At 41.9% G+C, this 23706-nt stretch overlaps 2 protein-coding genes and 2 long non-coding RNA genes across 7 annotated transcripts; 2 read left to right on the top strand and 2 right to left on the bottom strand.

Annotated features, from left to right (window-relative positions):
* The first annotated feature begins 8231 nt into the window (after positions 1-8231).
* LOC130208390 (uncharacterized) lies at positions 8232-11822 on the top strand. Its single transcript, XR_008834406.1, has 2 exons — positions 8232-8359; positions 11482-11822. It is a non-coding gene; the product is annotated as an uncharacterized LOC130208390 (long non-coding RNA).
* On the bottom strand, positions 11265-15197 carry LOC130208388 (uncharacterized). 4 transcript variants are annotated; one of them, XM_056437476.1, is made up of 8 exons: positions 14973-15197; positions 13309-14028; positions 13130-13201; positions 12770-12992; positions 12388-12441; positions 12179-12288; positions 11895-11969; positions 11265-11786 (listed from the first exon to the last, which is right to left on the bottom strand). In XM_056437476.1, the coding sequence occupies exons 2-4, from the start codon at positions 14021-14023 to the stop codon at positions 12934-12936; spliced, it is 846 nt and encodes a 281-aa protein (XP_056293451.1). In that variant the 5' UTR covers positions 14024-14028; positions 14973-15197; the 3' UTR covers positions 11265-11786; positions 11895-11969; positions 12179-12288; positions 12388-12441; positions 12770-12933. The 4 variants fall into 4 exon arrangements, with proteins under 4 accessions (XP_056293451.1, XP_056293449.1, XP_056293452.1 ...); XM_056437474.1 differs by having other exon boundaries at positions 12179-12441; XM_056437477.1 differs by lacking the exon at positions 11895-11969 and having other exon boundaries at positions 12179-12441.
* Positions 15198-17754: 2557 nt separating this feature from the next.
* On the bottom strand, positions 17755-18746 carry LOC130208990 (uncharacterized). The gene is made up of 3 exons (XR_008834512.1): positions 18607-18746; positions 18093-18163; positions 17755-17927 (listed from the first exon to the last, which is right to left on the bottom strand). It is a non-coding gene; the product is annotated as an uncharacterized LOC130208990 (long non-coding RNA).
* Positions 18747-20711: 1965 nt separating this feature from the next.
* Positions 20712-22607, top strand: LOC130208989 (uncharacterized). Its single transcript, XM_056438467.1, has 2 exons — positions 20712-21017; positions 21856-22607. Exons 1-2 carry the CDS (start codon positions 20939-20941, stop codon positions 22527-22529), a joined length of 753 nt encoding a protein of 250 aa, XP_056294442.1. The 5' UTR covers positions 20712-20938; the 3' UTR covers positions 22530-22607.
* Positions 22608-23706: the final 1099 nt, after the last annotated feature.

The raw sequence follows: 23706 nt of genomic DNA on the forward strand, positions 1-23706 counted from the left end.
GACAAAAGCAGGGTCCTAACCAGGAAGAGCGGAAACATCTATCTCAGCCCGCATTGGTGCTACTCCGACAATGGGACCGTCTGGTTGAGCAGAACGGCGTCCTTTGTCGACGTATTTTCCACCCTGATGGTGCAGCGGCAACATTCCAACTGCTACTGCCAGCTGTCTTAAAGAACGAGGTCCTAACGGGGGTTCATCAGCAGCACGGCCATCAGGGCGTGGAACAATCGTTGGAGCTCTTGCGAGCTCGTTGCTACTGGCCAGGTATGTCCTCTGCGGTGGCAGACTGGTGTCAGGCCTGTGAAAGATGCCAAGTGGCCAAAGACACCCAGCCAGCTACTCGCAGCTATTTGGGGCATTTATTGGCTTCACGGCCTAATGAGATTGTGGCCATTGATTACACTGTGTTGGAACCTGCCCAGAATGGTTTGGAAAATGTTTTGGTGATGACCGATGTTTTCAGTAAATACACCATGGCTATTCCCACTTGTGATCAGCGGGCATCTACAGTAGCACAGGTTTTGGTCGCAGAGTGGTTCTACAAGTTTGGTGTCCCCGCCCGTATACACTCGGACCAGGGCCGCAACTTCGAAAGCTCCCTGGTCCAGCAGCTGTGTGCCCTTTATGGCATTGAAAAGTCTTGCACCACCGCCTACCACCCGGCTGGTAATGGGCAGTGCGAACGTTCAATAGAACCTCCACAACTTGTTGCGCGCTTTACCAGTCTCTCGAAAGAGAGATTGGAATTCTTGCCTGCCCCAGGTATTATATTGTTATAACACCACTCCCCATCAGGCAACAGGGGAATCTCCATTCTTCCTCATGTTTGGTCAAGAACCTCGGCTGCCCGTCGACTTCCTGCTGGGCCGAGTGCCAGACCTGGTTGCAGGAAACATCCATGAGTGGATGCAGGAGCACCAGACTCGGCTGCAGGTAGCGTTTCAAGGGGCTAGGGAGAGGCTGAGGTTGGCAGCAGAGTGCCGAAAGGAGAACTATGACCAGCATGTTCGAGATGCCCCTTTGACCACAGGGCAGCTGGTTTTGTTGAGGGACTTTAGTATGAGGGGACGTCACAAAATCCAGGATTTGTGGTGTCCTGGTGTGCATAGAGTTGTGAAGGCACCAAGGGATGGTGGCCCAGTGTACACTATTGCACCGGTGGAGGACCCCAGTAAAATCAAGCAAGTCCATCGTAACCGACTAAAAGCACTGGTTAGAGCAGACTCTCCAGGTCACGCCTCCACCATTAGCCCGTGTTCGAGGGACAGGCCACGCTCTGAGGGGGAGTCCTCCTTTGAGGGTGACTTGCTGCTGGTGCAGCCGCAGCAAGGCCCTCAAGCAACGCCATCCATCCCTCGGTTGCAACCCCCACCAGCGGCCCCTGCCTCCACGGTGCCTATTACGAGTGCAGACCAACCATCTTCGTCCTGGGCTGACCCACTCTCCAGTTACTCTGGACATGGGGAGGTGGCAGCGCGTCGGACCGCACAGTCAACTGCTGGTCACCATTCAAATGTACACCATCTCCCCAGATCAGTGGAGAGAGTTGCTGAAAGGCCTGGAAACCCCCCTGGTCCGGTTGCTAATGCAGTGTTTGCTGTATTTAGGCCCTGGAATTAGGTTGCTGTATTTTCGATCTTGCCGTTCCATCGTCGGGGCGACGATCTAAGAAGAGGGGGTAGAATGTGGCAGAGGGTAGCCTCACTTTCTGGGCGTCAGCACACCTAATTTGGGGGAGCCAATCATAGTGCGCGGGGCCCGGTAAAAGTGACGGGGAAGCGTTTGGTTTCCCCTTGACATCAAGCACGGCTTCCGCCACGTTTGCGGACGCGTTGGGCTCCTCCTCCTGTACGGAGGTTCATCTCTGGTGCGCGCTGGTGAGTTCAGTTCCACTCCAGCTGTTATGATCTCACTGTGACGTGTCCCTAACTCGTTCCGGTTTTTATATAGCCAGCTTGCCTCCTCCCACCTTCCAAGTGGAATGCATGGAATGCTTGGAATGCCCGACTGATCGGAGACTGTTGGCCACGTCGGCAGAACGCTGCCACTCCATCTGGGCCACTGCTGTTTTGCCTAGGGTTCTTTTAACCACTGCCGTGGCACTGTTGAGCGTCCACAAACGCTATTTAAGCCCAAGCCACTGCGTTGGTTGCAGTGCGTCGCGGCCCGACCGGGCACCGGGCCGAGCCAACACTGCCTCTGCGGCAAGTGGGACGCCATTTAGCTCCCTTTGAGTAGGAGCCGTTACTGGGGTTTATTAGGTTGTCTTGTGTTTATCTGTTGTTTTTGGTTTCTCCTTTGTCTCCTGCTTATTATTTGTCTTTTGTTTGATTTTGCCTTCATGGGGAAACCCGTGTTGTTATTAATTGAGTTTGTCATTTCTGTTTGTAGGTGCTCACAGACCAAGGTGGCGGGAGTGGCGCTTCCGGGATTTGGGGTCTCCCTTTGTGTGTTGTGCTTTTAAGTTATCTCTAGTGCCGACCCTCACGTGTGTTTGTGTGAGTGTGCTGAGGGCGTGCATGAGTGATTGGGGTGCTTACCTTTCTTTTGGGACCCCACCCGCGCTGGTCTACCTCACCCGCCACCGGTCAGTCCCCGCCCTACACCTTTATTTTCAGTAACGGCCTCTTTTTATTATTATCTTGCATTTTATACCTTGTGTGATTGAATAAATATTGTATATGGATTGGAACCGCGTCTCTCGCTACTTGTCTGTATCACGAACCAGCGTGTCCTCCCAGTCTGAGGACTGGGTTCACTACGACAGTCACCACAATTGTTTGAGGGTTTTGAGGTATTTTTTCTTCAAAGTCTTACCCCTGACAGTCTTATGTTTATCTGAAAGTTCACGTTTTGGTTTTGAACATTCTTCTGGTTTATAAACCGGTTGTTTGGGGTCTCGTGTTTTTAACAGTTGGTCGGCAGCACCTTTAATGTGGCGGGTGCATTGGGAAGGATCTTGAACAGGAGAGGATGAACACTTTTCTTGTTTTGCTGCAGAGCTACATGTCGAAGAACAGAAGAAAAATCACATTTAGAGATAATAAACAAACGTATTAATTCAGTGAATGATATCCAACGACATGATATCAACATTAATGTGTTGTTAAACATCAAGTAACCTGTATCTCACCTCTTCTTTTCAGCGTGGTTCCTCGTGACACGTTTGTAATTCTCAGAAACTTCTTGTTCCTTGGATGACTGAAAACATGGGGAACAAAACATTAAATGTCTTTCGACCATAACAAAACTATTCTGAGACAATTTTGATAGCTGTTGTAATTTGTTTTACTCATAAATGCCAAATATGTGATGCTTGTTTGGGGTTTGGACGATTCAATATGTCTATTTCTTCTTTGGGAAACTGACGGTTATTTTAAGTATCTTCACGTGAATCGATAATAATAATAATAGAGGAGTGTATCCTAATACCTTCTTACCTTTGTATCTTCTTCACTTGAGGATGAAGACTCCAAGTGCTTTCTCTTTTTGGATTGTTTTGACATTTTCCTGTGAATGTACATTTTGAAAAGGCGCAGTTTTTTAAATTTGCATTTGCGCCTGTGGGCAGATGTTGTATCGGAGCCGCCTTTAGGTGTCTTCTCTGTCCTCTGGGTGACTGCCCCTGCATTGTTTGAGGGTTTTGAATTTAGTTTTCTTCAAAGTCTTACCCCTGACAATCTTATGTTTATCTGAAAGTTCACGTTTTGGTTTTGAACATTCTTCTGGTTTATAAACTGGTTGTTTGGGGTCTCGTTAAGACTCATTAAGACCCCAAGGAACCATATCAACTTGTGGAAAAATGGGCATAATATGGGTCCTTTAATACAAATATTCAATTTTCTCCAATTCATTTCAGTAGAATGTGATTTAATGACCATTAACTTTTAATATGCTTTAAATGGTGCAATGATTATTATGTTTAATGGAATATATGTAGCCTGATTTTACCGTGAATCTGGTATTTTAGCAGTTTGGACTTTTAGGAAGGCATCAAAATATTAATTAAAACATTTTTTTATTACATATTTGTTTTGTTGGAACACAGTTACCTCAGGACTCTACACACAATAATGGTTCTTAAATGGGTCTTTAAAAGACTTTGTGGTTCTACGAAGAACCCTTTTGAAGGTCCCATGAGCAGGGTTCGTACGGTCATGGAAAACCTGGAAAAATCATAGAATTTTAAAATGGTGATTTCCAGACCTGGAAAAGTCATGATACAAATTAAATCCCCAAAGTTTCGCAAAAGTCATGGAAATGTGTTTCATTCACATGTTCTAAATAACATGATTTAAATAATTAATATGTTTTAAAAAGATTAAGCCTTAAAATATAAGTCGCCATACGCTCTCATACTGGCGGCGCAAGTTAGTTTTTTTCGCGCTACTATTGAACGCACCTCAACTGGAAGGTTCGGTGGCCATAGCAACGGTAGAAAAGCTAGAAGTTAGATGAGCTAGAGCTAGAAGCTAGCGGAGCTAGAAGCTAGAGGAGCTAGAAGCTAGAGGAGTTAGAAGCTAGCAGAGCTAGAAGCTAGCAGAGCTAGAAGCTAGAGGACCTAGAAACTAGCGGAGCTAGAAGCTAGAGGACCTAGAAGCTAGCGGAGCTAGAAGCTAGAGGAGCTAGAAGCTAGAGGAGCTAGAAGCTAGAGCTAGAAGCTAGAGCTAGAAGCTAGAGCTAGAAGCTAGAGGAGTTAGAAGCTAGCGGAGCTAGAAGCTAGAGGAGTTAGAAGCTAGAGTTAGAAGCAAGCGGAGCCAGAAGCTAGCGGAGCTAGAAGCTCGAGCTAGAAGCTAGAGGAGCCAGAAGCTCGAAGCTAGAGGAGCCAGAAGCTAGAAGCTAGCGGAGCTAGAAGAACCCTGGTTTGAAAGGTTCTGTGTGGAACCAGAAATGGTTCCTCTGTGGCATCACTCTGAAGAACCATGTTTGGTTCCAGACGCACCTTCAAGTTTCCGTGTGTAGAGACTCGTTTTTTAACATTTCATGAACTTGTCGTGACATTAGGGGCGTTGGGGGCGGCTGTAGCTCAGTGGGGTAAGAGGGCCGTCCTGCAACCCCAAGGTTGTCGGTTCGAACCCCGCTCTCCCCATTAGTTGCAAGTCGAAGTGTCCTTGAGCAAGGCACTGAACCCCCAGTTGCTTCCCGGGCGCATCACTGCAGCCCACTGCTCCTTAATAACTAAGGATGGGTTAAATGCAGAGAACTAATTTCCCCTTGAGGATTAATAAAGTATATATCTTATCTTATCTATCTATCTAAACAGAGCCGTACATTATTGAGTAAATAATTTGACTTCGTAATATTTTGTCTGTCTCCTCTCCTCTTCTTATTCTCTTTTCCAGGTGAAGACTTCTCTAACGAGCTTCCCTGGTCTTCCTCATCTTCCTCGTCTCTTCCCTCCTCACCTCCCCCTTTCCTCCTCTCTTCCTCACCCTGAATCCCCCCTGAACCCCGTCATCGCACCTGGCCGCCTGCGTCTGGAGGTCGCCGCGCCTCATTACCATGACGACCAGCTGCAGGTCAAAGTCTTCTGGAAGTGGCCTCACCTGGGTGGGTTGGCAAGAACACTCACACACACACTGACACACACAACACTGACACACACTCACACACGTGCAGACGCTGGAGACGCAGAGGTTGTAAAGACGTTCATCTTCAGAGAGAAAGAACTCTTCCAGAAACAACCGAGTTAATGTAAAGAGAGAGATGAAGAGAATAGAGAGAATAGGAGAGAGATGAAGAGAATAGAGTGAATAGAGAGAATAGGAGAGAGACTTTACGTCATATTCATGTTCTTCTTCCTCTCAGGCCGACAGAGACTTCCTGGTCCGTACCTCTTACGCTGGCGACCTCACTCCTGCAGCATGAACGTCACCGACACAGAGAAAACAACCACGCTGCAGGTACCACTGACTGTGTGTGTGTCTGTGTGTGTCTGTGTGTGAAGTTGTGTATATGTGTCTCGTATTTCTATGAGCTTTGTTGTGTGGATCAGAGATCAGATTACATCAGCATAACTCAGTTCCCCGGCTGAATTATATAGATATATATATTAGTGATGTGAAAAATAACGCGTTAACGCGTCATGATTAAATTACAGGATTAATTAGTTAATTTTTTTTAACGCATGCGCAGAATGAGCTTCCAATACGTCTGCTGTTGGTCGTCTCTACAGCAGCGTGTCATTTTGTCTCTAAAAAAAGTCACTTGCACTTGCACCCCCCCCCCCCCCCGCGCACACTGGTGAGCAAGTTTTGTGCACCCCTGTGTATAAATGTATATATCCGTCTTTTGTCATAAATCTTTATGTTCTCACAAAATATACCGAGAATATCGGTAATATGTGATTAATCATGATTAATCCACAGAAACCTGTGATTAACCTGATTAAAATTTGTAATCGTTTCACAGCCCTAATATATATATATACACACATATATACATTACATATATAATTCACATATATACATTACATATATTTAATTCACATATATACATTACATATATTTAATTTATATAATTTATATATACATATATTTATTCATATATATATATATAAAATAAAAGAATGAGGTCGAGTTAATGAGTATATTTTAAGGGAGCCTTGTAATATGTCATGGTTTGATTCTCTCTCTCTCTCTCAGAGCACCCATCACACCATCACAGGCCTGTTGTTTTCCTGTAAGTACCGGGTCTCCGTGATGATGGAGGCTGACCAGGGGTCAGAGGTCGTTGCCTGGGTCACGACCCCGACTTGCTCCTCCGTGAGGGTCCGAGGAGGCAGAGCGCTGAGCTGCGGTGCTGAGGGGAAGACTCAAAGACTCAAAGACTCAAAGACCTAAAGCCCTCCACCGTGGGAGCTGAACCTTCTCTTCTCCAAGGGTTCTGATGAAGTGACTGGTTGGTTTGTGGCAGAGCGCCCCCTGGCAGGCAGAAGGGTGGTACTGCGCCCTGAACGACTGTCGGCTGACTTTCGACTCCTCAACGGCACCGTGCTCATGAACCTCCGCTGGAGGCAGGCCCGGGGTGGGTAATCGGGAGAATCGGGAGAGTTCCCGGTGGGCTGCTTCACTTCTGGGCCGGTCGAGAATTGTATTTGTTGACATTTGTCACATTAGTCCATCTTCTCTTAAAGTAAGCTACATACGTTCAGCATTCTGACACCACAGCCTCTACATGGGTTGTACCATGCGAGGAAGTTCACCCCTCCCAAATAATAGAGTTGGTTCAGTCCATTATGGAACCCAACCAACTCAATTTGGGAGAGGAGAACTTCACCCCTCCAAAATAGAGTTGGTTCGGTCCTTAGCCGTCTTTTCCAAAAAGTTTTCTCAGCTACGGATAGCTGGGAGGATGGACGGGAGGAAGAGGGCAGGAGGGGCTGAAAAGGCCAGGTTGAAAAAAAGAAAGGCATTGGAGGAGGATGCTGCCAAATGTGCCAAGCTTACAGATTTATTTTCAAGAGGACAAACACAAGTGGCAACTGGTAAAGAGAGACAAAGGCCTAATGATTAGCAACATAACTATTCGGCTAACGTTGTAGCCTTGTTTAATATCATTGTAGCGTTGTCAACCTATTCCCAAGCAAAATATTAAATTGAATTAAAATATTAGCCTTTTTATATCACCCAAAATATGGCGATCCATAGACTTTGCAAATATTATGCAAATATTGATATATACTATTGATATTGATATTGAAGTATGCAGTAATATCACTCTTAATTTTTCTTTGTAGCTTCGGAGCAGCAGATAAGACAAAAGTTATATATTCTAAGAAAGAGCAGGACAGTACTTGATGAACCAATATGGATTGTTTGCTCATTAGTGTGTGTAGTAAAGGAGTAAATCACCACTATATAATACTCATGCAGAAAAATGATAATGACCATGACAATGACCATGACCATGCCAATGACGGCCCCCATGAGGTCTCACTCCAACAAATCTGGCCTACTGCCTAATCTGAGTCTGACACCCCTGCTACGCCCTTCTGCCTTTTTTAATGTTGTGCATATTTTTTGTTAACTTCTCATCTTAAGTGGATTATTATTGTTGTATTTAACCGTTACATTATTTGTTGGACCATGGTATTAATAAAAGAACTACAGGATAGTAAGAGCTGAACTGTTGCTTCATTTATCCAATTTCCACTACCATGAAAAAAGTGGGCTGGTCTTGAGCCTGAGATTCCCGGGCTGAAAAGTGGCCCCACTCCGGCCCTGGCTGGAGGATATCCCATCATGCACCAGGCCTGGCGGCCGTAGAAGGGTTCCGGTTCACTTGGACCCTGCAGCCATCGGGGGCCACGGAAGGGCCCGAAGACACACTCACCTCCCAGACACAGACCATCGCCCCGGTGAGACAGGGACGCCTCCAGAGAGAGAGAGAGTGTGTGTGTGTGGGTGTCTGTGCGTGTGTGTGTGTCTGTGTGTCGGTGTGTGTGTGTGTGTGTGTCTCTGTGTGTCTGTGTGTCTGTGTGTGTGTGTGTTGGTGTGTGTGTGTGTGTGTGTGTGTGAGTGTGTGTGCACCGCTGCTGTGATTTTTGAAATGTCCCCAGTGTGGGAAAAATAAAGGAATATCATATATCATACACATCATAATGCATGTACGCAGATTAAAACACATACCGAGTATGTTAATAATGCACTATAGACAGTGTCAACACATTTTTCTGCCATCTGCTTCCTAGTGAATGGTGTGCTTCAACTGCATCTTCCTATAAGTTAAATTTGTCCTTAAATCATACATATATATTTCACTGCTATTCTTAAAAGTGACATTATAGTAGACGGCCTGCGTGTTACCACCCCAGTGTATATGAACTAGTCACAAACATTTTAGAAGGAAATAACAAAAAGAAGGAGGTTTTTCTGGCCGTTCTTCAACCGCCAGCTTCCCAGTGATCCTGGAGGCCTCCGTCGGCCCCCGCTCGCCACACGTCTGCTGGCTCTCTTGGCTCCCTGGCTTCTCCAGCATTTCTGTCAATAGTGAACTTATTATTAACACGTGAACATCTGGTACAATAACACATGACTCGTTTTATCCTTATTTTTGTCCTAAGAACCCCAAGATGACAAGTGAGAAAAAAGATGATGGTGATCCAGTTTCTAAGTCTGCTCTAAATAGTGTTCTCAGCTGCATTAATGACTTCTTTAATTATACGTGTATGTGTGTGGGTGTGTATATATATATATATATATATATATATTCTAACAAGAAGATGTCTCCGGAGAGAGCGAGAGATTTGAGAAAGGAACTTTTGTAAACATCTATCCAAAAGAAACTGCAAACAAAAACTACGCTGTATAGTCTAAATATCTTGAACCTCCTCTGACCTTGCCCCGTATGATCATTACATCGAGGTCACAGAGCTGAGCGTCCAGTTACACGTGATAAAAAGTACAACCGGATGTTACGCAGGTTGCTCTCAGGAGAACATTTTTAACAGATTGGAATATGCTACACGCGGACTAGTATAGTTGCGTAAAATAATACACACAATAGTTATATTTAATTATTTATTATTTTCCATCACCACAGCATCATTTCTTAATGAAAGCTCTTGCTTCCCCCATGGTGTCCAGAAGGCGTCCGTCTACTACATGGTTGGCAACCTCATGAATGAACATTAGGGAGGGAGAAGTGGTAAGAAGACAACAGTTGTTATTGGCTACCTGGAGAAGAGCGTTGTCCCTCTGCAGCCTCTCCTCCAGGCTGCCTTGTGGAAGATCCAACAGCTTGCAACTCCTCCTCTTCATCACACATAGTTACACAAGTTATTACTGCCACCAGCACGCCAAAGAATAGCAACAAAAGAACGATGCCGTGTTGCTGCTGGCTGTTCATCCACTGCAAGTCCACTAAAGGTGTTTTTATGAGTTATCGTTTTCCAGATCAATGTAATGCAAATGCAAGTCAGGGGGCTTTAAAGGCACAACCTGCCTGAACTTCAAGGACTGACACAACAAATAATTAAACTACCGAGTCACATCATATTTGGAAAAATACCAGTACTTTCTCTCGCAAAAAAACAAGTGAAAACCGTTGATGTTGCTTGAAGTACAGTCTCAGGCTCTTTAAACTGATTTAAACTAAATTACTGTTATCAAACCTTAGTTTAAATCCAAAACCGTATTCTGCACCAAATAAGAAAAGTTCTGCTAAAATGCCAAAATACAGTAACAGTATATATATATTCTATATCCTACTCAAAACAATGCTAGCTAGCTAACAACGACATTTGAGTGTCTCGAAAAGCGCTATAAATTCCCACGGTGGCTCAGTGGGTAGCACTGTCGCCTCACTGTCGCCTCACAGCAAGAAGGCCCTGGGTTCGAATCCCGGTCGTTCCAGGTCCTTTCTGTGTGGAGTTTGTATGTTCTCCTCGTGTCTGCGTGGATTTCCTCCGGTACTCGTTTCCACCATCATAAAGACATGCACCGCAGCCTCACCCCTTCGTATGGATGTGGATGAATGTTTGTGGTGGTCGGAGGGCCGTAGGCGCTGATTGGCTGCCACGCTTCCGTCAGTCTGCCCCAGGGCAGCTGTGGCTACTGATGTAGCTTACCACCACTGGGATGACTGTGTGTGTGTGTATGACTACTGGACTCTGTACTCTGTAAAGCGACTTCGGGTGCCTTGAGAAGCGCTATATAAAATAAATGATTATTATTATTATTATAGTATTATTATTATTATGACCATCTGGGTTACTCTTTATTTATTATAAGTATTATTTACCCGTCAACTCTTTTAATTTATTATTAATATCTTTGATTTAGAGATATGTCAATTGCTTGATTCAAACCGGCGGCTTGGTCACGTGACGCGTTTCATAATGATAAATTAACCAAAAATACCATACAAATTGCCCAGAGATGATGGTCTAGCGCTTAGTACGCGCGCTCACATCTCACGTGGACCACGCGGGGGCAAGACGTGGATAGTGGGAACTCACTGACAGCCAATGAAATTGCAGTATTATCTACGCTGTCCAATGTCCTGAAAAGCCACATTTGGACGCGGGTTCGAGACTCAGTTGGGCTGTTTATCAAGAAAAGTGTTTCCTACTTTGCTATTTTTGGAGTGTCACTTTATCCCAGTGGCAGACAGATTATATCAGTACTTGACTTATTTATTTATAACCTATATGGAACATATTAGTTTTCTTCTCATAAACATTTGAATTGCAATTACTTAAATTAAATGTCTTGACTGTTCACTATAATGATTCACATATTAATGACACATGTAGACATTAGTCCATGAAATATATTTATTCACAACAGGGACAGTAAATATTGAACACACAGGTCATAGTGCAAGGTCACACAAACAATAAAAACAGTAAAACAAATATAATTTATATAATAAAAGAATGTAATTATTAAAATAAGAAAAGATATATACATGACAAAACACTGCTCATCTCTCTTATTTGCTCTTGTCAACGGCCCATCTGTTTTTCCCGTCTCATAGAAGGCAGACGCCTGGAACTCTCTCCACGTCATCTCCTTCTCCATGCACTGGTCTCTGTACAGGGAAAGTACTTTGGCAGGACAATAAACGTACTTCCCTGCTACCCCAGGGAACCCGGTGTGAATGTGAGGACTGTTTGGGCCCTGCTTCAGTCCCATCCCACAGAAGCAACCCATAGCTTCCAGCTCGTCTTCATCAGATCCTCTGCTGCTGTGAACAGGTCCACTGGCTGACGTCATGGTGGCAGCCAGGAAGCTGTGGAGGAGGACCGGTGGGGACGGCTATTGGCCTGGGGAATGGCTCACCTGGTCAGATGAGAATAAAGATGAAATGAGTATGATTTTAGGTGTGACTTCATTTCATCTTTTTAAAATGTACACAACCAAATAAAATAAAAGCATTAAAATACTGACTTTGCCCTCTCTGTAGAGTTGGCAGTTGACCGGGCTCTGCAGACGTCTCAGGAGAAGTCAGGAGCGCCTCTGACACTAGAGAACATTGAACATGTTATTATTATTATTGTTGACAAGATGAAGCCAGAATGTAACATGACATCTACGCTGTAGTTGGTGAAACTCAGCGAGCTGCACCAGTATCTAGTATACAACCATGAAGTTTTTAAAGAATAAACAACGGCTTTGATGTACACTACTCGTGTATATGTGTCGGATGCAAATAAAGGTAAAGTACTACACACCAGGAAGTGTGACAGTCGGCTCTGCTGACGGGTGACGTGCTGATTCTGGCATCAGACACACGAGCTCCTGGGGAATGGGCTCGGGTCTCTTCACAGATGGAGATACAGGGCTGCGAGAGAGAAGGATCAAATAACAAGAATCACTTCTTGCACAGTGGACTCAGGACAGATCATGTTTCAGTGAATGTGCACAATGTTGATACATTTACCATCTCCTGGTGGACCCTGAGCCTTGGCTGGTGCTGCCTGTGTAGCAGATGGTACTGCAACGGAAAAACCTTTGTTTGTTATTTATACTTTGACAGTACACAAAAACTGCTGTTAGTAAAGGCAGAAAGTATCTTTACTTCACCTGCTTTGTTCAGCCAAATCCAATCAGACTGTTTCTAACATGATTACGTACAGAGTATATTTCATTCATAAACATGTGTTCATGTTGCAATGGGTTAATATTCAGGAGCCAGTCATCACTATATCACCTAGGCAGGGGAAGCACCTTGACTTCAAACACACAGCAAACACATGCCAACAGGTGTTAGGAGCACAGCAGTTTCTTTTCATGCACATCAGAAAACAAAGACGGATACGTACCCTCATCAGGACCGGAGTCCATTCATCGTCACGAGGACAACAGGTGGAACACCAAAAGACAAACACGACCAGAACACGGTCGGTCGACACCAGACGAGTCCTGCTTCATGTGGGAGAGGAACTCATGGTCCCAGTTGTGTCGGTCGGCGGCACGGTGCTCTGGGTTAAAGACCTCTTTCTCGTAGTCTGGCAGATGAGGAGGATGACGAAGATGCAGAAACAGCTATAAAACACACACAAAACAATATCAAATATGCTGAATAGAATACAGGATTAATAGCAAATCGTCTGAACTGTAAACGATTGTGAATCTTCAGGGAGGGGAAACAAATAAATAAAAGAGAGCACATGTATACTCACAGCTCTGCACATGTTGCTTTGAAGGAGAGATGCTCAGCATCATCCTCTCCAGCTCTTCATCTTCATCCATCACTGTGATGCAAACAAACAAGTTAGAAAGAAAGAAAGAAAGATCTTCTTGCATTTGCGCTTGTATGACTTGCATGTAGATCCCTGACAAGACAAGACACCAGACTCACCAATGGCTTCAGCAGGAGCATGTGAGGCGTGTGACATCACAGGTGAGGTGTGTGACATCAGAGGGGTGACAGTGGGTGGCTGCAGCTTCTTCTTGAGGTAGAGTTGTAGCTTATGCATCTTTGTGCCTGCAGTGCAGTTCTTCTTCTTCAGGATGAAGGATGCATAGCCGTCCTCCCTGCTCTCCCAGACCTCTCGCCAGGTGCTGTAGGCACAAGTCCCAAAACCCACCAACTGGTCATCCTCCGATGCTGCTGCTGTCATAACTGGCTTGTGTTCCTCATAGTTGAGGAGAGACTGGATTTCTCGAAACATGAGGGAATAGTTGATAAAGGACAGGAGGCTGTCCTTGTTGTGCCCCGCTGCCATGAACACTCCTGCAGCTTCCTCTCCTTGCTGGTTCCTGATGAGGTAGATGGTGTATCCAATGTCATTCTCCAGAAGCCAGCGGAAGGACTTCCCCTTGTACTTCCCAAACTGCAGGATGTAATCTCCAGACACCTCGGTTGTATCTGAAGGGTCTCCTCCTCTCTGGCGGACCACAGTCAGTGCGTTCTGCCTGACCAGCTCCTCCCTGACAGCTGCAGACTTGTCCTGCAGAGACGGGTTGTCTTTCAGGACTTTGGCTGCATCGCTCGGATCCTGGCGGAGAAATCCCCGTGGTCCCTTACGGAATGAAACTGCCATTCTCCCAGGGTAAAACACATGTCTGCTCATCTCTCCTGTTATGAAAAAGAGTAGAGTATATTAGTAAGTATATTAATACGCTATAGACAGGCATTGTTTCCATACAATATAGTTTCTGAACCTTAAGTCCTTTGTTGAGGCACACTATTTACATGTCAGTGGCAGGCAGGCAGGCAGGCAGGCTACCCCCCCCCCCCCCCCCCATGCCCTGAACATCTAGTGGAAAAGTACATGGAGGTGAACTCCCCCACCCCCCCCCCCAGTCGTGTGACTCAAGTAACAATGAAGTGTGAAGGGTCTTATCAAGAAAGGATCTCCATTCCCTTGTGACCGTCCCAAAAAGACCTGCATCAGATTATGAGTATACTTTTATATAAACACCTTATCACATTCTGCTGTTCTCTGTTTTAACAGTGGTGGAGAAAGTATACAGAACTTCTACTTCAGTAAAAATAGAAATATTAATACCACCACATGGTAGTCCTGCATTCCAAAATAAATAAAAGTAAAAGTTACAATTACTCACTACTATGTTTTAATATGCTGCTGGTAGTTTAATCTATAATTACACCTTTATTAGTTGAGTGTAATACATGTGGAGCAGTTAATATATGTGATATGTTAAAGTAAAGCTTCATCAGTAACGTTAACCGAGGAGAAGTGCGCGTTTAGTGAAGTTACGGGAGTCAATAAAAAGAGAAACACCGTGACTCCCTGTTTAGTTTACCGTTCCTTCACAGCGTGTATGTAACGTAATATCCACAGTAACGTCATATCCACGTTATTGATATGGTCATTCCGACAGCATTATTTATTTAAATGATGTCGCGTTAACTTCCCGTTTCAACAGCGCAAGAAAGTCACATACACGGAGAAACCAAACTGAAAAAACACAACCAACTTTACAGCGCGAACAAGAGACTGTCAAGACTAATTATCATTACATGTTAGTTCATTGTAATAAGTTAGAACGACTTACTGTTTGACGTAATGGTGGAGAGCTCCAGAGAGCCGAGTTCAGTAAAGTTAGAAAGATATTCACAGATTCGGACTTCCCGGCTCAATAGCTCTCAAACGACACGGAGTTAAAACACAAAAAACACCTCTCTGTGACCGGAGTGATGTCGACAACAAGCTACAACCTTAATTTTACCAAAAAAAGCCGGTCTTCGAGATCGATAAATAACGTTGGTCTCAATGTGCGATCAGCTGTGAGACCTAAGCCCAGGGACCGTCTGCAAAAAGCAATCCAGGAAAACATATTCCAAAAATATTCAATAGCTCCACTGAAAGATTGTCTAGGCTGACACCACTGATACCGTACGTCAAATGGCCACCCTGTGTTGTACTACAGCTGTTATTTTGGAAAAAAACTCATCTTAAATAATTATTATGAATTATATTTCATAATTTATGGAAACAATCTTCAATAGCGTCACTGTTATCAAGTGTAGAGTGAAATCATTCAATATATACGTCAATGGGCTCCACATGAGTGGACTACACCTCGTACTTTGAAGAAAAAAGATTTGGAATAATTTTTATGAATATTTTGTCATAATTTATGGAAACAATTTTCAATAGCTTCACTTTTATCAAGTGTAGAGTGAAATCATTCAATATCTACATCAATGGGCTCCACATCAGTGGACTACATCTTTTATTTTGAAGAAAAACGATTTAGAATAATTATTATGAATATTTTGTCATAATTTATGGAAACAATTTTCAATATCTTCACTGTTATCAAGTGTAGAGTGAACTCATTCAACATCTACATCAATGGGCTCCACATCAGTGGGCTACACCTCGTACTTTGAAGAAAAAAGATTTGGAATAATTTTTATGAATATTTTGTCATAATTTATGGAAACAATTTTCAATAGCTTCACTATTATCAAGTGTAGAGTGAAATCATTCAACATCTACATCAATGGGCTCCACATCAGCGGACTACACCTCTCATTTTGAAGAAAAAAGATTTGGAATAATTGTTATGAATATTTTGTCATAATTTATGGAAACAATCTTCAATAGCGTCACTGTTATCAAGTCTAGAGTGAAATCATTCAATATCTACGTCAATGGGCTCCACATCAGTGGACTACACCTTTTATTTTGAAGAAAAAAGATTTGGAATAATTTTTATGAATAATTTGTCATAATTTATGGAAACAATTTTCAATAGCTTCACTATTATCAAGTCTAGAGTGAAATCATTCAATATATACATCAATGGGCTCCACATCAGTGGACTACACCTCGTACTTTGAAGAAATGTGTTTTTGAATAATTATTATGAATATCTTGTCATAATTTATGGAAACAATCTTCAATAGCTTCACTGTTATCAAGTGTAGAGTGAAATCATTCAATATCTACGTCAATGGGCTCCACATCAGTGGACTACACCTCTTATTTTGAAGATAAAAGATTTGGAATAATTTTTATGAATATTTTGTCATAATTTATGGAAACAATCTTCAATAGCTTCACTGTTATCAAGTGTAGAGTGAAATCATTCAATATCTACGTCAATGGGCTCCACATCAGTGGACTACACCTTTTATTTTGAAGAAAAAAGATTTGGAATAATTTTTATGAATAATTTGTCATAATTTATGGAAACAATTTTCAATAGCTTCACTGTTATCAAGTGTAGAGTGAAATCATTCAATATATACATCAATGGGCTCCACATCAGTGGACTACACCTCTTACTTTGAAGAAATGTGTTTTTGAATAATTATTATGAATATTTTGTCATAATTTATGGAAACAATCTTCAATAGCTTCACTGTTATCAAGTGTAGAGTGAAATCATTCAATATCTACGTCAATGGGCTCCACATCAGTGGACTACACCTCTTATTTTGAAGAAAAAAGATTTGGAATAATTATTATGAATATTTTGTCATAATTTATGGAAACAATTTTCAATAGCTTCAGTTATCAAGTGTAGGGTATATTCATTCAACATCTACATCAATGGGCTCCACATGAGTGTACTACACCTGTTATTTTGAAGAAATATGATTATGAATAATTATGAATTATTTAAAATATTTTATGGAGACAATATTCAATATATCCACTGTAGTAAAGTGTAGGCTGTCAACATTTCCTACATCAATTGCTTCTCTTTTGTTGTACTAGATCAGCTATATTGATGATGTGCTTTTGCATAATTTTAAATAAAATTATATTTAACCACCAATCCTGTGTTGGTAAAACTACAATACTTTCTTCAGAAGATCTCTTTTAATCATCTCAGTTTTGTTTTTAGGACAAAGTGTAGTGGCACCATTTTCTCGTCAGTCACCAGGATATCTATTGATTATGAAAAACCAATGTGTATTTAAGATTGTTTGTTCAATTTGGATTATTTTGAACCGAAATGTGTTTAGCATTGATACAATGTAAAACGGTGTCCTATTTGCTTTCCAGAAACCAGCATATTGGTTAAGGAGCACTTTCATGATTTGTAATACATACTCAAACAAAAAATATATCTTATATTCACTAATTGCTTCTTCTGAGAAAACATGTAACCCAGTGGTCATTACTTAAAGTCTGTTAATATCAGTGATTTGGTCAAATTAGTGCAATTGTAAACCTATTCTTCGTACTTTATATGTCTTGAATTAAAAAGTAGTACCACACACATTATAATAAGAGCCATCATAGTAGTCAAGTAGTTCCCCCATTTAATCTTTATGAACGATCAGATACCAATGTATACATGACTGGTTTGGCTTGAACAACATTTAACTGGATAAACTTGAAGTCAACAAGTTTATCCGACAAAGTCAGACATACATATTCCTAAGTGTTCAGTTACACAACACACAATACCAATGTTGTTTGGTATTTGTGCTTCTGTCATCCCAAGGCACTGCGTGTGAAACCATCTTGAGCAAGTTCCACACTGAATCTACATGGGGATAAATAAATTAAACATATTTAAAAAATGGAAAATTTAGGAAACATGTTATGCATACAAGTTAACAATACTTGATTACTAATGTTATTCCTTGAAACTCACTCCAGGTTATCTACAGATTATCCACAACTCAGATTGTCTAAAAACAAGTCTCACCCAAACAGCATCAACATCAGTTTTGGGCAGGTCCTCAATTCCACAGAAGGAACAGAGCTCATCCTTTGAAACTAGAAATAAAGTTACAAGTTACAAGTTACAAGTCTTTTATTGTCAGATGCACAGAATGACACAGGGTCAGACTGGGCACTGAAATTCTTAGGACAAGGCACCACACAACAACTACCATAGCATAACATAGCAAACATAATATAACATAACATGACATACACTCTGTACAAGTACTCTGAACATAATTTACATGTAATAACATATAATGACCTTACTAAATATACCAACCTATACATATAATACTAACATATATACATATTACATATACTACACATATGGTGACATATAATAAACTAAACTACAGACAAATGGGAGTAGCAGGTAGTGCAATAGACAGTATGTAAGTGTAGGTACAAGCAGTGATTTGAAAGTGACAGTGTATGTAAAGTAATACATGTATATTAATGTCAATTATGTATTAAGTCAAACAAATATTGATTACCTATTTTTTTTTAAACCTGATTGTTTTAGAATGTCTTCAGCCTCGTCTCTTCTTAGCTTTTCAATAGATTGTTTAGATGAGTTGATGCGAAAATGCTGAGGAATCTTTGGAAGTTCCATCACCGTCATCTCGGCCATCTGTCAGTTGGCAAAACAACACACCTTGTCTGAATTTACATAGTAAAACAGCATATTGTTTATTCTATCAGAAAGACAAAAGGTTGCGTTAAATAACCTGCATGACAAAGATCCCACAACTGCTGCCATCTTTCTGGCAGCTGTGGGATATCTGGCCCGGCTGCCACTTGATGTTAACCCAGTCCTCCTTTCCAAGTCTGTTCCGGCGCATTTTGAAATACTGTCTGCAGGATGAAAGGAAAATAATTTTGGTTTACATTTGCACTTACTCTATGGCCTTACTAAAGATGTGAATAACATTATATATTTCCCATAATCTAATTAATATTACCCACATCTTTGGCCAGCCTTTCTGGAGTCGTCAACTTCATTTAACCCTTGCAGAGGATCAACCACAAATATGCGGTTTAACCCTTGTGTTGCCTGCCTTGAATCATTTGACCCGAATCAATATACACCTCCCCGCCTTCGGATTAATTTGACCCCATTCAATGTTTAATGTCGGTGTTCTTTCGGTAGTCAACAAACAAACATAAAGTGCCTCACACTTAAACTTGGAAAACAATATTAATTCTAATAATTTTCTGGAGGTTTTAATTGCTGGCGTCAAATTGAACCCAAAGGGTAAAATATGTTAGTAAATATAAAGGTAACAGGAGGGTGAAACATTGACTCGGGTCAAAATGACCCATAGGCGGGGGGAGGGTGTAATATTGATTCGGGTCAAAATGACCCGAAGGCAACACAAGGGTTAAAAGGGCATGGAAATACTGTTTTAAAAAGAAATATAGTGTTAAAGCATGCCATATTTTAAACGTACCAACAACAGCAACAATAATAACATAATACATTTTATTTATGTAAAACCTAAATGAATGAGCAACATTGGAAGTATATTTATTGTACACAAGATAATCACAACTGTGAGTAAATAAAGAAACAAACCACGCTAAATAGGCATATTTTAACATTTTACTTGAAAGTACTGAATATTAGTCTGAAAATAAGTTCCACAATATGGGGTCATACTCAATCAAAGAAAACTCAAATTGTTAGAGTAGCAGTGGGGACTACCAACGGGATCCTGTTGGATGATTCAAGTGCTTTGATTGGACAATAATCATATATATTTTTCATTAAGGTAGGGATGACTACCATGAAGACATTTAAAACTAAAAGAACAGTCTGAAAATCAATCCACATGCTACAGATGTGCATGTACACAATGCAGCTACATTAGATACAAATATACAATCTCATTGTCTCTTCATTTATTAATGACAATTTATGAAAAATTACATTCACGTGAAATAAAACTTGTATTTAACATTAAATTAGATTGAGTTATATTGACTTGATTGTATGTTGTTATAAATATTTAAAGCAATTTTAAGATTGATAACAGTAGTATATAGGGGACATGTATGCGCGTATACGTACGTGCACGCGCGCAACCTCACATGCACTCTCACGCACGCATATATATGTCCCCTTATTATGCATATTTTTATGGAAAAAAAATAAAAAATTTAAATAAAAATTTAAATATATTATTTAAAATATAAAATATGATGACAAATTAAAAATCTACAAAAGAAAATAATTCCCTATAGATAGGAGCTATTGTTTGTACCATTTAAACATTTATAAAACCCTTCCTGTGTCTTTAATAATACATAGTGTTTAGCAACGTGTTGAAATGACTAAGGGGGTGTGTCACACATGCACTAATCTAACTTTGACAGCATACAGGCACGAGCTGTAGGGGGGCGGGCAGCTAAGGTATGGGCGCGTGTTTGGTGGGGAAAAAAGAGAAAAAGGTGTGTCCCAGAGGAGTAGGGAACGATGTTATTGGGTGCATACTACTTATGAATAAGGGGGAGGGAGGGAGGGAGGGAGGGAGGGAGGGACTTATACCGGTATGCATATATATAGAGAGGGGTTTGGGGTAAGAGGGCAGTCTCCAACAGCCTGGTCACTTGTGTGTACTTAGTAGTTGGCTCCTATTACTATTGTTACAGCTATTGCTAACTGCTAACTCTCCTGCTGCTGCTGCTGCTACTGTTTGTGGGAGTGTGTTGGATATCTGCCAGGATTATTTTTCGTCTTTTTTATTTTAATTTTTGATCTATCTCTTTTTTTGATTTTGATTTTATTGTTTGTTTTTATTTTTGAGCTATCTACATACAGTCATTATGTCTGACATCGACAACGACAACACCATCAACAACGATACCATCAACAACGATAAAGACAACCCTGCTGGTTCTATAGGTCAGTTGGGGTCCTGTAATCCTAATAATATAGATAAGCCAGCAGGTGTCGCTGCAGCCGTGTATACAGATGTGGATACAGTCATACAGGGGCGTCGTACCTCTGATGATGGTCCCCGCGTAGTTGCTGAGCACCTAGGGGTCTATGGGTATGTTTACAAGGTTACCTATGCTAACGGTACTGTAGGGCTAATGAGTACACATATGGGGCGTACCAGATCCCAGGACTACGCGAAGGGCATGTTATTGTCTGTTAGTGACTGGAGACAGTGTCGTTCAGTAATCGGTGGGTCATTTGAGCCGGATAATCCGTCTGATAGTATGACCACAGCCCACTGGTATAGTGAAACAGGGGCTCAAATATACCATATAGATACAGGACACCTCCCCCGATCACCGCTAGGGTTTCTATTGGTTAGCAGTTGTCTGAACCGTGAATACATGTTGGTGTGTAGAGGGATGACGGGTTATGGTCAGACAACCCACCAGTTCAATAGTAGCGAGTATGATAAGTGGTTTCAGACCACATTCTTTGTTCAATGGTGTGATTGGCAGGCCATGCAGGGTCTGTTCAGCCAGGTTGACAACGCTATCAGGGCAGACAGAGTCTATGAGACTTACGGTGCTCTTAGAAAACGTCTTGTCTACGATGATGCGCCAATTGGTATGCAAATTGGGGTGTCTGCTATCATGCGGACACGGAACTGATAAAGTCGACAAGCCCATGTCATCTAAAGGGGGGAAATCAAGGTATGTTTCAACATGTGTATGTTTTTATATGTTAATGTGTTTAAAATTTGATGCATAATTGACACAAATGTTTTTTATTTTATTTTCAGGCGCTGAAAACACAGATGCCAACCACTCATGGGCCGATCAAGTGAAGAACCCCCCTCATACTGACAATACGGACACCGAGGTCACATGCACTGTTGACCCGGTTGCATATTTTATGGCCGGGCATGCTATGACCATACAGCATCATCAGGACACGTGGGAGACCGTGGCAACGAACACCCGAGGGCTTGACATCATCGGACCTCCCGACTCCCCTAAAAAAGAACACCCGTGTTTCACAGAATGTGTTAAAACGGGAGTTCTACGTCTGCTGTCTGCTGCCGTACAATACTACAAGGAGAAAAAATGTTACGGATGTTATACTGCTCATCCCAGTCAGATCCACCATCCATGCCTGTGGCCTATACCAGAAGACTTCTACACTGAGCACTATGAGGAGTTGATGTATACCTTGTGGACCGACGATTTCATACCAACAGTGCAAATGTATGTGTCACTCTATGGTATTGAAACAACAGCTGATAGGATCAATGGAGCTGCAGCCATGATATGCCATAATCTGCTTACCGTTGATAATGTGCCCTTAGCGCTTGTAAGCTACGATGACCCCATGCCATCTGAGTATGAGCCCCCAGGGTACAATTGGGCCCTCAGGCTTGAGAAACTATGTGATAGGTGGCTAAAGTCTGTACATCGGCCACCCTATAACCGTTGAGTATGCTATTGTTTCTTCTTATGGTATCAAACATGTGTTGTTTATGTGTGGATGCAATAAAACAGCTTGTTACAGTTACTGCCGTGATCATTTCTAACAAACCTTTATCATGGATAGGACACTACAGGCGATTTATTACGATCCAGCTCATCCGGGGCTTAGGTAGTGTAGCAAAACTTAGTAATGCCGTCAGAGAGCAAACAGGTATTATGCCACAATTATCCAAGGTCAACAATTTTTTATTAGAACAAGATGTTTATACCCTCCATGCCAAAGCAGCTATAAACTTCCCTAGGAATAGAGTACTGGTTAGGGGTATAGACCAACAGTTTCAGGCCGATCTTGTAGATATGATCGAATATTCAGAGGAAAACGATAATGTACGATACCTATTGATGTGTATAGATGTCTTTTCTAAATATGCCTGGGTGAGATGTCTATCTAACAAATCAGCTGCTTCTGTGACAAATGCATTTAAAGACGTTTTGAGCAGTCGCGTCCCTGTGAAGTTGCAGACAGATGAGGGACAGAATTTTATAACAAAAATTTCAACAGTTAATGGATCAGTATAAAATCAAGCATTTTCAACATCAAACGAGACAAAGGCTAGCATCATAGGCGTTTTAACAGAACCTTCAAGACACGCATGTGGAGGTATTTAACGTCTGTTAACTCACGCAGATATGTAGAGGTGGTTCAGGATCTTGTTAATGCCTATAATAACTCTCATCATAGGTCTATAAATATGACACCAAGCACTGTAGATAAAACAATGAAAAATAGTATTCATGCATCTGTATAAGTTGAAGCCTCAGAAACCCTGGTTTTAAATTTAGCAAGGGAGACAACGTAAGAATCTCAAAACTCCGTGGGGTGTTTAGGAAAGGTTATAAGCAGACGTTCACAGATGAGCATTTCATCATATCAGAGTGTCTATCCAGGGATCCGCCTGTTTATAAACTAGCGATAGTGCCAACGATCCTGTGAGGGAACCTTTACGAGGAGAACTACACAAGGTCATTATAGGTAAAAACAAGACGTTTAAAATAGAAAGCGTATTGACCAGAAAAAAACATCATGGTAAAAATATGGTGTTTGTAAAGTGGCTAGGGTGGCCCCAGAAGTTTAACACATGGATCCCTGAAAAAGACATGGTGCCTGTATAGAAAAGGTAGGG

Source organism: Pseudoliparis swirei, chromosome 18 (genome assembly GCF_029220125.1).
Source record: "Pseudoliparis swirei isolate HS2019 ecotype Mariana Trench chromosome 18, NWPU_hadal_v1, whole genome shotgun sequence".
NCBI classification, from domain to species: domain Eukaryota; kingdom Metazoa; phylum Chordata; class Actinopteri; order Perciformes; family Liparidae; genus Pseudoliparis; species Pseudoliparis swirei.

Coding starts and splice junctions, on each gene's coding strand:
- LOC130208388 (XM_056437476.1), bottom strand. CDS start 14,023: ATGAGCAGACATGTGTTTTACCCTGGGAGAATGGCAGTTTCATTCCGT. Junction 13,202..13,308: donor TGCTCCTGCTGAAGCCATTG/GTGAGTCTGGTG, acceptor TTTGCATCACAG/TGATGGATGAAGATGAAGAG. Junction 12,993..13,129: donor AAAGCAACATGTGCAGAGCT/GTGAGTATACAT, acceptor TGTGTTTTATAG/CTGTTTCTGCATCTTCGTCA.
- LOC130208989 (XM_056438467.1), top strand. CDS start 20,939: ATGTCTGACATCGACAACGACAACACCATCAACAACGATACCATCAAC. Junction 21,018..21,855: donor CAACCCTGCTGGTTCTATAG/GTCAGTTGGGGT, acceptor TTTTATTTTCAG/GCGCTGAAAACACAGATGCC.